Source organism: Syngnathus typhle, linkage group LG6 (genome assembly GCF_033458585.1).
Source record: "Syngnathus typhle isolate RoL2023-S1 ecotype Sweden linkage group LG6, RoL_Styp_1.0, whole genome shotgun sequence".
Taxonomy (NCBI): domain Eukaryota; kingdom Metazoa; phylum Chordata; class Actinopteri; order Syngnathiformes; family Syngnathidae; genus Syngnathus; species Syngnathus typhle.
In genome coordinates, this window is record NC_083743.1 from 6,827,639 (window position 1) to 6,843,019 (window position 15,381).

Below are 15,381 nucleotides of genomic sequence, written 5' to 3' on the forward strand. Positions count from 1 at the left end.
GATAGAGAGATAGAGAGATAGAGAGATAGAGAGATAGAGAGATAGAGAGATAGAGAGATAGAGAGATAGAGAGATAGATAGATAGATAGATAGATAGATAGATAGATAGATAGATAGATAGATAGATAGATAGATAGATAGATAGATAGATAGATAGATAGATAGATAGATAGATAGATAGATAGATAGATAGATAGATAGATAGATAGATAGATAGATAGATAGATAGATAGATAGATAGATAGATAGATAGATAGATAGATAGATAGATAGATAGATAGATAGATAGATAGATAGATAGATAGATAGATAGATAGATAGATAGATAGATAGATAGATAGATAGATAGATAGATAGATAGATAGATAGATAGATAGATAGATAGATAGATAGAGAGATAGAGAGATAGAGAGATAGAGAGATAGAGAGATAGAATCAAAGCGGTGGTGTCACTCCACCGCCAGCGACCGCAACTTCATTCAGAGTCTGTACTTTGTTACTTTTCCTAAAGCAAAGGCGTTGAAGCGGAGGCGTTGAAGCAAAGGCGTTGAGGCAAAGGCGTTGAAGCAAAGGCGTTGAAACAACGGCGCTTTGGCCACCGCTGCTGATGTCATAGACACTGGCATAAACAGGCCGATAATCCCCGAGTGGGACGCTGATGTCACCGGTTGGTTCATGGTTGGCATTAAAAGCACAAGAAGCAGGGAGGCACTCCTCCATTCCTCACGCTCCTCCCGTACGCCAAAATGTCCAACGGGTCTTTGGGCTTGACGCCCTACGTGAGCCTGGACACGTTTGTCATCCCGCCGGGAGCCAAGTACCCCATCTTCTTCGCGGGCCTCCTCCTCTACCTGTTCTGCGTCTCGTGCAATGCGACGCTGCTGGGCGTGATTGCGCTTCGCCGCAACCTGCACAAGCCCGTCTACTTCATCCTGCTCAGCCTGCCGCTCAACGACCTGATGGGCATCACGGCCATGCTGCCCAAGGTGCTGTCGGGCGTGCTGAGCGAGAGCAACCGCATGGCGTACCCGTTGTGCGTGCTGCAGGCCTTCCTGCTGCACCTCTACGGCGGCGGCATCCTCTTCATCCTGGCCGCCATGTCCTTCGACCGCTACGTGGCCATCTGCATGCCGCTGCGCTACAGTGCCGTGGTGACGCCCAGGGTGGTGGTCGGCGTGGTCACCCTGGTGTGGGCCTTGGACTTCGCCCTGATCACGTTGCTGTTCTCCTTGCAGAGCAGACTGCCGCGCTGCCGCTCGGCGGTGGCCAACGTCTTCTGCGACAACCCCTCGCTGCTCAAGCTCACGTGCGGCGACACGTCCGTCAACGACGTGGTGGGGCTGGTGAACACGGCCGTCATGCAGGCCCTCAGCGTGTCCGTCCAGGCCTTCTCCTACACCAGGATCCTGATCACCTGCATGGTGACCAGGCACAGCGACGCCAAGAAGAAGGCGGTCAACACGTGCGTGGCTCAGCTGCTCATCCTGGTCATCTTTGAGATCGTGGGCACCTTCACCATCTTGTCGCACAGGTTCCGGAGCGTACCGCGTGACGTGCAGAAGATCATGGGCGTGCTGATATTTCTCATCTCGCCGCTCCTCAACCCGCTGGTCTACGGGCTGTACACCAGCGAAATACGAAACACGCTGCTCAGGGTTTGGAGAAACCGAGTCAGAGGCTTCTAGAAAGAGCGCGTGGAAGACATCAGGCTTTGCAGGGGGACCTCGGTTTTTCATGATGCAACCTCTTAACTCATTCAGTGCCATTGACGGTGGTAGACGTCAAAGATATGAACTGGGTTGGCAGGGAACGGGTTAAGCAGAACTGCAAAAATTGGTGTTTGATGTCCAGTCTCGGCGTTGCGAGCGGCCGTGACGCTCCAAGCGAAGCGGCCACGTCGCTCTGTTTGTCGCAGGTACCGATGACCGGTTGTTCCGTCAATTGTGACTATAAATAAAAAAGAAACGATTTTTTTTTTTTTTGTCGATATAAATGTGATTTAATCATTGTTGTGTCATCATGTCGGATGTCGCACACATTTTGTCAAGGAGGGCAATAAATCTACTTAATTAATTGTGACTATTTTATTAAAACTATTTTGATGAATCTTCCGACTCCCTCACAGTTACTCCCTATGATGACTTCAAGCTCTACTATGAGTTTGATCAGATTCTGACAGACGGATGACAGATCCATCAGACAGACAGATCCAAATCCTCCAGAGAAAGCACTTTGCCCCGTCGCTATGTTTTTGTTTTGTCGATGAGGTCACAAAGATCTTGCAGCTCCCCAAAGAGTTTTCGCCGTTGTCACTCAGCTCCCGGCGGCATCTATAAAAGCAGCGTCTCGCACCTGGACCATCTCAGGTCGCACGGCGGCGGTGCCATGACCTCGCGGGTGCTCTATTGAACCATCCTAGCTCATACAGAGGCCGTACATTGGTAAGTATAAACTTGCATCCATTTGTCTTGTGTCAATTTCACAGATGGATAGAAAAATAAAAACATAGATGGACTTGACCTTTCCCCCTGCCACACAATTATTTGTACTTGCACTAAAGTACACATCGCGAGCACTATAGTCCGCTCGCTGGCCACAAGATGGAGAACCCGCACAACACGTCGTCCGTGTTGGTGTGGCATCACCTGCGCATCCCCCCCGAAAGGGCGGCGGTCACCTTCCTCTTTGCCAGCCTCAGCTACACCGTCATCCTTTTCTGCAACCTCCTCCTCATCCTCACCATCGTGCTGAGCAAGAACCTGCGGCAGCCCATGCACCTGTTCCTCCTCAACATGCCGGTCAACGACCTGCTGGGCTCGTCGGCCTTCTTCCTGCAGCTCCTCAAGGAGTTGCTGAGCGACTCGGGGCGTTTGTGGTACCCGACGTGCGTGACGCAGGCCTTCTTCATCCACATCTACGCGGCCGGCACCATCTTCATCCTCACCGCCATGGCGTACGACCGCTACGTAGCCATCTGCCTGCCGCTCAAGTACGGCGCGGTGATGACGCACGGTCACGTGATGAGGATCATCGCCGCCGTCTGGCTGGCCTGCTTGCTGTTGATCGGCGTGTTGTTCTGGCTCTTGCTGCGTCTGCCCCGCTGCCGCTCCGCCGTCCACAACATCTACTGCGACCATCCCACGCTGCTGGCCCTGGTGTGCGCCGACACCACCGTCAACCAAGTCTACGGCCTGTCAGTCGTGGCCGTCACCCAGCTGCTGGCCAACGGCATCATCCTGTACACGTACCTGCGCATCCTGCTGGCGTGCTTTCGGAGCGGGCGATCCGACACCAAGGCCAAAGCCCTGCAGACGTGCGCCACCCACCTCTTTGTCTTCCTGCTTCTGGAGTGCCTGGGGCTGTTCACCATCATCTCCTACAGGGTCAGGCAGCTGCCGGACAGTTTCAGGTCCTTCATGGGATCCTCCACTCTGATTTTCCCGCCATCGCTCAACCCCATCATTTACGGGATCAGGACCAAAGAGATCCGGGACAATATAGTGCACTTTTTTCGGAGTAAAATGATCAAGTCCTGTGTCAGGAATCTACGCTCCTCGAGCTCATAGATTTTGATATAGGTGGAAGATTTGCCATTTATTTGCAACATCTTACAATACTACAATTGTGACTTTCCAATTATCATGTATGGTCAATAATGTAATGTAATTAAATTGAGTTATTATATAGTAGATAGTGTTTTGGTGACATTTATGTTAGCTGGTATCAAGACAGAACTGCGACATTTTGGTCTTTCCTCAATCGCCTCAATAAAGTTTGGGAAATACTGCGTTGTGACAAGTAGCCAACAGGTGGCGCCACATTCAATTAAAATCTTTTTTTTTTAGCCTTTGTGAGAAAAGGACTTGTCTTAGTGCCCGTCGGCGGTAGTAAGAGTTGTTGCCACTTGGACAAACATTTATTCGAGTCTTCTTCAGAAGAAGAATCCCCCCAGTGATCTGAAAGCCTGGAGACATTTTATAGGAGGGAATAAATGTACTTATCTTAAACGATCAGTTCCAAGTGTGCAGGTGCAGCTTCCATTCCGTATTCCATTTCCAAGATATATTTTTAATAATTGTTCTCAATGTGTTGTTTCAACATGAATCTTTTGAATTACTCCATCTTATTTAAGGAGTAAATCAAGGAGAGCCATTTTCATGTGGACTGGGGGAAACAACCACGTTTGAGCAATTTGGAGTCTTCCTCGGATATTAATTTTTGATCATTTATGTAGTTTTGCGCACACTACTGCCATCTGTCAGCGAAAACTATGAATGAGGCAAAATAACATGCTTTTTCTCCCGAATATATTGTTATAATCATTTGTTTCAGATGTACTGTAATTACTTTCTGTATCAAAATTAAATTTGGTGTTCAAAAAGTCTTTTTTCAACCTTGAGTCTTAAAAAAGAGGGGGTCGTTTTATAATCAGAGTCGTCTTATATTTGGGCCAATACGGTACATTGAAGGGATTATGGAAAAAGGAGGGGGCATCGAGTGAGTATTTCCAGATTCGTGCCTATAAAACATTCATAAAATTGAAAATGAAGGCTATTATGCCTGTCCTTATCAAAGAATACAGAAAGAGAGATTTTGTGCCATCCTCGCTGGACTGACTACTTGTCCCAGAGTGCCTTTTTTAAGATTAGGAATAAATGAATATGGCCTTGGTGTGATGTTTTTCGGCGTCGCTGACAATGTTGCCTTATAATTCCCCGATCGGCCAAATGTTTACTGTTCATTACGTTTAATGACTTCTTTTGTTTGTGAGCTGTTGACGGGAAATGCAAAGTCTCGAGTCTCCGCAGGCACTCGCTCGACTCTCTTAATGAATCTCCAGGGAGATTTGTGACACAGTAAACAGCTGAGATTGTGTTTTGCAACACTTTCAACAGGCTCTCGGGATTTACACTTCACTCACGCAACGACGACCGTAGAATTGAGAAGTTTTGCAAAAATAAGAAATTCAGCGTTGGGGGGGAATTACTGTATGGCATTTTAGCCAGTGTAAGCATTATTCATGTTTTATGTATTTGTAGAATAAATAAATATGGATTGTATTGGATTATATATAAAGATTGTAAATATACCACAACATGCTACATGTGATCAAATAATGGACTTGGGGAAGCAGCATTTTTTCTTTCATTCACCAATTGTATGTTTGTGTTACGCTTAAATTCGTGATCAATGATGAGTATATAGAAAATACATACCGACCGAAGGATTTCTTGAAATAAAAAAGCTGATCAAATTCAATATATGGGTAATTTGGAGGGGGGAAAATACACGTTAAATAAAATAAATAAATAAAAATTGGCAATCATTTTTTCTATCAACTGTAGGTTTACTTTGTAATATCACCATTCCCCACCAGATGGCAGACTTTGTTACACTTGCACTGAGTTGAGTAGGACAAATTATTTTGAGTGGATTTGGAATGATATTTGTTTATTTGTTGTTGGCTTACTGGATCTTTTATTATGCATTAAAAATGTACAATTAAAAATTAATTGATTGAAGTTGCACATCGCTGGTTGAAATCCTCCAAGTGTGACAGCAGCCAGCTATGACAATGGAGACGGTGCGGCGATGACAAACTTCTCCCACACACACTCTCAAGGCGTGCTGAGAGTGAGGCATTAACCACAAGGGATATTAAGGCGTCTAATTGAATTAAAAAAAAAAGAGTTCGTCTCATCTGCACTGTTGGGATTTTCAAATGATTAGGATGATGATTTCAGCCTTTCCCTTGTGAGCCAAAATGCCTTCAGTGCTTTTTTTTTTTTGGCTCTTGTACTGTATTCATAATTTAATGATTCTATTTGTTCTGTCTGAATTGTAACACTTGGAAATGGCTTGGTGAGCTTTTCCTGTAAATACCGTTTACTCTCAGACGACTAAGCACTTAGATGGATGAAGACAAAAAAGGCCCAACTTGAAGGCCAGACTCAAGATTGAGTTCCAATTCAACACCGAGGGACAAGTCAATGATTCTACTTTTACGACCTTGGTCTTTTCAAAGGATACTTTGATGAAAAAGAAGTACATGGGGGAAAAAAAAAAAGTGCTCAAATTGCACTGATGCTCTTGTCGTCAAGGGTGACGTCAACACCAGCTCGAGTTTGAATTTCACCCCGGGGAGCTTCACGTTCACATAAAGTCGGCGATGGAGGGCGCACGGCTGGGATGGCGCTCTGGAGCTTCCGAGGTACGTATCACATCGACACCCGGCCTCCCTCCATACTTGCTCCTTGCTTGTAGATCTGCACAACTTCACATAGTTGTGTTTCTTGTCGTTGATTCCAACTACCCAAGGCACATGGACTTATCTGTTCGATTGTTGGCAATGTGTAATGTCTGAATAAGCTCAGTGCAGCTTCCGATTTTTGGTGGCAAAATGGAGATCTAAGTTCACGTCTGAGCCCACACATCCAAAGCCGTGACACAAAAACAGGCTTTCCGCGAAGTATTCTGGGTTTGAAAGGAGTTCTGAGCGTTTGATTGCATTTATGATGTGCTCTACTTTTCCAGCGCAAGATGTTGTCCAGCAACAGCACAAGGTTCAAGAACTTTTTTCTGCTGGGCTTCCCAGGCCTGGAGCCTCAGTATCACGGCGCCGTGTCGGCGTTGCTCTTCCTGCTCTTCCTGGCCATTGCCGGGGGGAACATCTTTATTTTGCTTCTCATCAAGTTGGACCGAATCCTCCACAAGCCCACCTACCTCCTCTTCTGCCACCTGGCCCTCACCGACCTATTCTTCGGCACTGTCACGCTGCCCCAAGTCATCTGGAGGTAAACGTTTCATATTGACTTTTCTCAGGGACTGCTTCAAGTCTGTTTTTGGAGGCTTCATTGTCCTGATGATTTTGTTGGGGATCTAAATTTTGGCAGGTACTGGCTGGACGCGCCGCAGGTGGCCTTTGCTGCCTGCTTCACGCAAATGTACTTTGTGCACTTCCTGGGCGCCACGCACTCCTTCATCCTGATGTTGATGGCGCTGGATCGATTGGTGGCTATCTACAAACCGCTGCGCTACCCCGCCGTGGTCACCAACGCCGCCGTCACGCTGCTGTGCGCCATCTCCTGGCTCATGCCGGCGTCCTGGATGGTGGCCGTGGTCATGCACGTTGTCGTGCTGCCTTACTGTGACTCGCACGTCATCCGCCACTGCTACTGCGACCACAACAGCATCGTCAGGCTCAGCTGCGACCAGACCCAGGTAAGGCACAGCACGCCTTTCCCGCCATGATCCAACCGTGCGCATTTTCTAACACTCAGGTGAATGAGTTGGCCTTCCCCCTGGCTATGTTCAGCCTCCTTTGCCCGCTCTCCTTGATCATCTTCTCCTACTGCGCTGTCATCGCCACGGTGGCCAAAAAGTACGGCGGCGGGAGTCGCAGTAAAGCTCTGTCGACGTGTTCGCCGCAGTTGCTGGTCACGGGCCTCTACTACACGCCACGCTGCTTCGTGTACATGGCCAACCACCAGGGATACCATTTCACAGAGTCGGTCCGCATCGTGGTGATCATGGTGTACAGCCTGCTGCCCGCCGCAGTCAACCCGGTTATCTACTGCTTCAAAATGCAGGAGATCAAGCAGTACATCAAGAGAAGGTTCTGTAACAGGAGGACAATACACACGAGGTAGCTGCTTCGTGTTTTTAGCACTTTTCAATTTATGCATAAAAGTGGTGCAAACAATATTTGTAAATTTTAAGTTATATCTTCAGTTTACACAATCCTCCTTTTAATCCAACAGACTTTTTTTATCTCCAGAGCCGCAAACTTTGCAAGAGTGAAAATGTTGCCACCAGCACAGTGAGCAAAAGAATGACTTCTTAAAAAAGAACAGAAAAACATTTATTTTACGATAGGACATTCTTGAATGTCGACAGCTGCACTTTGTTGATATTCGAGTGGTTTTCAAACATAATACTTACAAGGAGGATGGCACATGGAAAAGAAGACTTTTCAAAATAAAAACAGTACCATACAATCAAAAGCGGGAAATCACATTTCCGAGTGAGAAGGAACACCTAGAGCGACTTAATACTGTCCTGCTGGCAGGGGAGAAAAACGAGCACAAGAAAAGTCCCCCAAAAGGGAAGATATGTATGTGGTTGTTTTTTTTTCTTTCCTTAACACTGTACAGTACATCTTAAAAACATTAAATATTCACATGTTCCATCTGAACGTCAACATGGTGGCTTGAATACATTGTGGTTGGTTATATGGCATCGACAAAAATTCAGGTCCCTCACCCCTCCCTCGCCTACTCATCGTCCTCCTCCTCGTCTTCATCGTCATCTCCCTCCTCTTCCTCGTCTTCCTCGTCGTCATCGTCCATCGCCGCTGCTGCCGCCGCCACCGCCACGGGCGCCACTTTGCCCTTTGTGCGATAGGCCACGATATCCTACGGCGACACCGAGACAAAATTATTTCCATCAACTCAGTGCATGCAAAAGTCTACACCCCCACTAAAATCCCACATTTTTGTGATGTTAACAAATACGACAGAACATTTCAAAACGTATCCGATTAATGTGAACCATTAATAAAAATAAAGTAAATCCTAAACAATGAAATAGGTTGGTTGCGCAAGTGTGCACACCCTCATAACCGCAATGTGACATTACCTTGTCGTACTTCTCCTTCAGCTTGGCCCCCTTCTTCTCGTAGGGCTGCTTTTCCTCCGTGGACAAGCCGTTCCACATCTCTCCCAGCTTCTTGGCCGTGTCGCCGATGGACAGGCCCGGGTGCTCGCCTTTCACCTTCGGGCGGAGGTCGGCGCAGAACAGGAAGAAGGCCGACCTGTTGGCACACGTATTGTTAACCATTGGTGATCTAACCCCCCAATTCCAACCCTTAATGCTGAGTGCCAAGCAGGGAGGCAATTGGTCCCATTTTTATAGTCTTTGGTATGACCCGGCCGGGGTTTGAACCCACAACCTTGCAGTCTCAGGGCGGACACTCTACCACTAGTCCACTGAGTTGGTTTATTTGAGGTCAATGGAAGGTGTACTCACGGCGGTCTCTTGGGGGCATTGGGGTCCTTGAAGCGCTTCATCTTCTGTCCCTTGGGGGGGATGTAGTTCTTCATCTCGGCCTCATAGCGCACCTTGTCCATCTTAGCCATGTCCTCAAATTTGCCTTTCTCTTTCGGGGACATGGTCTTGAACAAAAGCAAATACACAATATAGCAGGCCTTTTTAATTTTTTTTTAAATAATTGTCACATTAGTCCCCATATTGCACTGTGAGGAATGCACTGTGGCCCCCGAAATGGAGTTCGAAAGCCTTCCCGTCAAGAATTGGTCATCTCTCGCTTACCTTCCATCGCTCAGAGCATTTCTTGGAGAACTCGGCAAAGTTGACGCTTGCCTCAGGGTGCTTCTTCTTGTGCTCCTCTCGGCACGTTTGCACAAAGTAGGCATAAGAGGACATTTTGCCCCTTGGCTTCTTTGGATCCTTCCCCATTTTGTCTTATGCTGCACATACGAGAGATTAGATGAGACATTTTTATTTTAAGAAAGAATGTAAATACAACACAATGGAGAAGCACAGGCAATATGCAAATGTATGACTAGGGGCTTTCTTTGTCTGTCTGTTTAATGGGGCTGGAGGGAGGACAAAGCAAAAGTGGCTGATGATCTGCAGTCCCACCACCTTGATTGCGGATTAAATCAGAATTTAAACCTAACTTGTGCTTTCCAGTAACCGTAATAACATATACGAGGGCTATTTTAGCGTCAGGTGAAAGTTGTCAATGAATACATTAGCATTAGCTCCGCCCTTAGCGATGGCTTTGTGTCCTCCAGTTTGTTAGCACACCGACAGCGAGCTAACCATTTCAGGTGGCTGAGCTGGGGCCGACGGCTAAGAGTAAGCCGTAGGCCCTCCTCGCTCGTCACATACCGGCGCCAAGCTCGGAAAAAGTGTCATACTGAAGAGGCATTAATGGTGACAATAGCATATTTTCGAAAATCACCTTCTCTACCAGGTATGGGCTTTTCTAGCACGCTACAACGAGACGATGCTATGCTAGGCTAAGCTAACGTAGCAGGCTAGCTCTCGGAGGTTAGCGCTCCGTTGACACAAGTGCGGACGTTACGCTGACCCACGCCGTGAGTGTGTGTGCTGACATTGGGAGGAGTCAGCCGTCACCCCACGCTATGGAAATGGACCCACTCCCCTTTTAAGCGTTTTTCGCCTTTCCCAAAACGAGACACCCATTCGACAGACTCCCTATGCTAGCATCCTTGCCTATCGCTGTCATTCAAGTAAGTTCACCCTTTTTTTTTTTCTCGCCCTCACACCTCGACACAAGCGCACGGGTACAGGCAACGCGCTCCACAGTCGAGGCTGCGCTCCACGCTGCACAGAAACGCCCAACAAGTTGGCGACAAGCAAAGGCTTACCTGGTGCGTGCGCGTGTCTGTCGTCTCAGACAATGGGACAAAAAGCGCGATGTGAGTGCGCAATGAGGATGAGGATGATGATGATGCTCCCCTCGCGTGTTTATCCTGATTGTCGGCAGCCCTGTGGCCGGCGGACATTGGCTACAGCCGAGCCCCCCGCGAGTGTCTAATTGGGCAAGCGGCCACTTGAACCGGTGGGACGGTTGGCTGCTGGTCTGGAGCTGGCTGCGGGACGCCGTGGCGCTAAACTCGAACGAACGGAGAATACCGCGACTGCGAGCGTGCAAGATGCACAAGTGGAGATAGAGCGGCGCCACAAATTGGCGATTAAAGAGAGAATCATAGGAGTCAAGTCAAACAAAAAAGTAGTCCTCCCTATCTATCGTTACCTGAGTAAATGAGAAAATGGACAGTGATATATATATTGTTTGTTTTTTATTCTTTTTATTCTTTAAATCATGTTCGAAGTAAAGATTCATTCATTGTACAAAGTAACTAGTCAATTAACTTCAGATTTCAATGGCTGTCAATTAGACACAAATGTAGAACAGGAATGTGCTAAATCAAATATTAGCCATCAATATCACTTTAAATGTTTTTTCATGCAAAAAAAATAATAATCATACACGTGCTAAGGCAATTTTAGCTACAATAAACGGTCTAACTTGGGTTTTATTGTCCCAATGGCTTTGATCCTGAAAACAAACAAGTTCCCAAAATAAAGTTGAAAGAATAATGGAAAAAAATCTGCAAATGTTATGTTCTTCGGCAAATCTAAAAAGGTCAAAGGTCTTGTGGGCAAACCTTGTAGGCAAGAAGTTTTGGTCACGGTTAATTACAGAACATTGTGTGATTAATGAATTAAAAAATGAAATTGCTTGACTGGGCTTGGTGTAGAAATGGGCAAACCCAATAACCAGGCACGACCTTTCTGTTCTCGCACCAGTCTCACAGAATCATGGCATCTGGGAGCTGAAGAGGGAAGGTCGCGGAGAGGCGGCCCGGAATTTAGTCGCCTTCGATGGGGCTCTCGGGCTCCAGCTTGGAAGTCTCCTCAAGAGAATTGAACGTGATCCTTTGAAATGTCAACCTTATCTCCTTTAAGGTGCACCGCACCACAGTAGTAATGTGGAAGCTTACCTTCAAAGTGCCCATATCGGCACATTTCACAGCTTCAAGCAGTATTGGCAATATTTTCCATCATGCTCGAGTAAGAAGTGGGAAATGAGGGTGGGAAAATCTATTCTTAATCGAACCCTATCAAGAAGACCTGAAGATCTTTAAGTAGAGTTTAAATTGTTTATATGCGTTTGTCATCCAAGGTCGATTGGGAACTGTCGTTGATGACGGAGCGGTTGCTAAGGAACTGTGATAGCAGGGCCAGCCCGAGCTAATGTGGCGCTTCAGGGCACAGTTGATAGGGCGCCCCTCTCCACCCAACATTTGCATATGGTGACAGAACAAACCCACTTCTTAACTTGAACCTCACACAATGGAAGATTTTCTTCATTCCGTGTTTTTCCGTCTGTTTAGGGAGGCCGAGTCGTAACTAAATGATTTGCATTTCCGTGCCCCCCATTAACTCCAAGTTTCGTTGCAACTGCAGCTGCAGGACCATCGTGCCTCATCAACAAGCAACCAGATCTTATGGCACCAAATATTGCCACGTTTTTATTTCTGCACTGAAGTTTTTACGAGGACACATAAATGACTTGCATGTGATTGATTTCAAGGAGACAAATTGGCTTCCTCTGTCGTCACCCTTAGCGAGTCGAAATCAACTGCGCTGAAATCAACTCGCGGTAAGGCCGCGGCTTCCCGGCATCAGGAAGGGGCTTGTGAGAAGGTCCCCCGAGCTCGGATTGGGTTAGCACCACATCCAGCATGTTCTCTACATCGCAAGCTACACAACTTGGAGCAAAATATCAAGTTGTGATGTGATATTTGACGCCATCTCTCATTGCGTTTACATTATGAAAATCGACATTGCGAAATCAGTAGAGCACATGAAAGCATGAACTAAAGCATAGGAGGAATGTTTTGGCCGCAGCTCCAATTTTAATGGGTACCGTTCGGCTTCCCAAGCGCAGCGGAGACGACTTGGTCCAGCAAAATGAATCAAGCCCGCGCATTTGACGTGACGCCGTTCTGTCAAGGTGAACCTCCTTTTATGGCTTTGCAATCGATAGGAGGACACTTGAGAGGGGAAATGAAGTCCTTGCAAACACTGCACCATCCAGTCAGGCGCCTTCTCGTGATTCCTTTCATTACCGCCGATGGTGACACGCTGAGCGCAGAGGCCCATTTAGAGGGGGAAAAAAAAGAGAGCAGAGAGCGCTTCTAGTGGAAATTGCGACCCGGCGATGAGAACCACAATCTTCTGATATGGTTTTATGAAACGAAGGTCAACACGGTATATAAGATGAACTCGTTGAGCCTCGCAATGTGCGATGGGGACAGTTTAGTGGGTAGCTTTTACAGAAAGTTTTGCAGAGGTCACTTTTGAGGCTACACTTTTTCTTAGGACTTACTAACATTGAAAACATTTTTCCCGTTTCTTGCCAGTTATTTGAGACCTTAAGTAAGAAATAAATGAATAAATCCAGTCAGGCCAGTCGCCTCCTTCCGAGAGGCCACCAGGGTGTACTTTCCTTCCTTCCTCCTGGCAGCTCGATGTGGCATCGTTAAGTTTTTTTTTTTTTTTTTATAAGACCAACTTTTATTGTGCCGCAGAACTGGACACCATTGTCCCAAAAGTGTGCTCCTCGTTCACTTTATTGGTCATTGTTGGATTAAATGAGATGATTTTTTCTGTGTTGGTCTGTTTCAGCTGTCACCACATGTAAACCCCGAGATCGACATCCGGGACATGTGGACACTCCTGAACCTGAGCCTTAGTTGTTTACTGAAGTAAACCGCCTCCTGCTGCGGTCTTGCATCTCCCAATCTGCTTGCACCATGAGCATTGTTCAAACTGGACAAAACCAGTTCAGACTGGAAAAAAAAGGAGGCATGGAAATAAAGACAAATGAAATCTTCAATGTTTAGCCTCACTCCTTTCATCATTTTTATGCCATCATTTTGTCCACTGTCTTGTTAACTGTGGTTATGAGCGTGTGTCTCTTTTATTGGAAGCCGCGGCTGGAGGTAGGAAAAGGCCAGCACAAAATGATGGGATTTTATTGGCTAATAATAAGATGGTGTAACCTTTCCAAAGCAGTTAATGGGCATAAAGCTGGGCCTGCAAACAGCTTTAGCTTGGCCATGCCAGGAACTAAATGTGAAAAAATATTTTCAAATGGCCCTATCCGAGGGTAGACACTTTGCCATCAACGGTGAGCGTTGCCTGAGAAAATCTGCAGCGACCGCGGGATTTGGGTTCCAATAAACACGATCACTTCACTTCGTATCGGTTGGAAGACGAGGAAGTGTACTTGGAAGTGCCATTTAAGGGACAGTGAGCCAAGGTTGTTAAAAAAAAAAAAAAAGAAGTGCATATCCCTTGGTTTGTTTTATAGCTCTCCATTACAAAATGTGGTCAAGCTTTGAGTGGTATTTTTTTTGTACTTTCCAAAGGCCCTTTGAGTCAGGTCCATGCATATTAACTAAAGCTCAGGCACGTTTTTGATGGTTACTTGCTGTCAAAGGTTTCATTACCACGTGCAGTTCTCAAACCTTGTGCAGAACGTCTGCACGCCACGCAGTGAGGCTGAAGGAAGTGATGCGTATGCGCGGGATAAACACTGCCATTAGATGTGGAAATAACAGCGTATTGCGTCACGGGGAATGCGTGCAAAATTGCATTTTGCACAGGCCATCGCGTATGAGGCCAGGAAAGCGCGAGAGGTCTGCATTACTCCCGCAGAGATCCTTTCAAAGCGCCACTTTAGCATCTCCACCTTATCTTCCTCCCCCTCCTCTTCACACATCGTAATGTTAACACTACGCTATGATTAAGAGCTTTATATTTTGTATTTCTTTTTCATAGTGGTAACTAATAGCAACCGTTCCCCGATTGGTTTCCGTGCGCGGCGACTGCTTTCATTAGTTTTGAAAATGCTAATGAGCACGCTCCGTCTCAAATGGATGTGATTTGTGAGTGGTGCTATAGGGGGACCAAAATAATTTCACTTCTCAGTATGATGCAGTGCAGTTTGACGCAACCGTAAATCACAATATCTACAATAAGCATGCAGAGCTCCCTTATTTCCCGCGTTGAAATGAACTATAATGCCATTAATCCGTCCCAGCCCCCCAAAAATCTTTATCCATTTTGACATGCGGAGAATAGCAATAGATAGGCATTTTGGATGATGAATAAATGCATGAATGAATTTATAAAGCGTAACTATCACACACATAGTACACTTGTTTTCATTTTTTTTATTTGGGCCGGAGAAGCGACCGTTGCATAAAGCCCCAGGCAACCTCGGTCAGGAATGAGTTGAGCCAGGGCGAGAAAATGCAGCTAGAACCAGGAATTAGTGAAGGGAAAGGGAGTTGGAAGGGAGGTAGGTGCATGGGGAACCGAAAACACAGACGGGATAGAGACTCACGGCCAGCAAACAGACAGACCGACCGACCGACCGACAGAAAGAAAGACAGAAGTCCACTTGGACAAGAGGTTAAAATTCTGACCGTGAGCGTCCAGACAGACCGGGGAAAAACCAGACGACAGGAACAGGAACGCTGGGCACGGGCCGGAACAGAACAGTAGACACGGACCGGGAGAAACACACGGGCAGGGCTTAAATACACCGGGTAACAAGAGGAAGCAGGTGACAAACATTACAGTAACAAAAGGGGTGCGGCCGAGGGAAGTGCAGGCCGAGCGTGCTCTGGAACGGACGTGACAACTTCAAGCATCATTGGGACACATTAACATTAAGGTTACAGCTCATGAAAGGGATACAAATAATTAAAAAAAAATGAAATACCCATTTTCCTTATCCGTGTTTAACTA

The 15,381-nt window shown here is 46.6% G+C and overlaps 4 protein-coding genes and 1 long non-coding RNA gene across 6 annotated transcripts; 4 read left to right on the forward strand and 1 right to left on the reverse strand.

Moving 5' to 3' along the window:
* The first annotated feature begins 647 nt into the window (after window positions 1-647).
* On the forward strand, window positions 648-1,685 carry LOC133155342 (olfactory receptor 52B2-like). Its single transcript, XM_061280570.1, has one exon. It carries the CDS (start codon window positions 747-749, stop codon window positions 1,683-1,685), a length of 939 nt encoding a protein of 312 aa, XP_061136554.1. The 5' UTR covers window positions 648-746.
* A 915-nt stretch (window positions 1,686-2,600) lies between these two features.
* Window positions 2,601-3,566, forward strand: LOC133155343 (olfactory receptor 52B2-like). The gene has a single exon (XM_061280571.1). The coding sequence runs from the start codon at window positions 2,601-2,603 to the stop codon at window positions 3,564-3,566; it is 966 nt and encodes a 321-aa protein (XP_061136555.1).
* A 2,974-nt stretch (window positions 3,567-6,540) lies between these two features.
* Window positions 6,541-7,649, forward strand: LOC133155344 (olfactory receptor 52E8-like). Its single transcript, XM_061280573.1, has 3 exons — window positions 6,541-6,794; window positions 6,894-7,221; window positions 7,281-7,649. The coding sequence occupies exons 1-3, from the start codon at window positions 6,541-6,543 to the stop codon at window positions 7,647-7,649; spliced, it is 951 nt and encodes a 316-aa protein (XP_061136557.1).
* Window positions 7,650-7,836: 187 nt separating this feature from the next.
* Window positions 7,837-10,622, reverse strand: LOC133155735 (high mobility group-T protein-like). Of its 2 annotated transcripts, none has more exons than XM_061281259.1 (5): window positions 10,419-10,622; window positions 9,331-9,488; window positions 9,028-9,173; window positions 8,638-8,812; window positions 7,837-8,414 (listed from the first exon to the last, which is right to left on the reverse strand). In XM_061281259.1, the coding sequence occupies exons 2-5, from the start codon at window positions 9,475-9,477 to the stop codon at window positions 8,274-8,276; spliced, it is 609 nt and encodes a 202-aa protein (XP_061137243.1). In that variant the 5' UTR covers window positions 9,478-9,488; window positions 10,419-10,622; the 3' UTR covers window positions 7,837-8,273. The 2 variants fall into 2 exon arrangements, with proteins under 2 accessions (XP_061137243.1, XP_061137244.1); XM_061281260.1 differs by lacking the exon at window positions 10,419-10,622 and adding an exon at window positions 9,989-10,131.
* On the forward strand, window positions 10,140-13,459 carry LOC133155736 (uncharacterized). Its single transcript, XR_009714723.1, has 2 exons — window positions 10,140-10,280; window positions 13,249-13,459. It is a non-coding gene; the product is annotated as an uncharacterized LOC133155736 (long non-coding RNA).
* The last annotated feature ends 1,922 nt before the right edge of the window (window positions 13,460-15,381 follow it).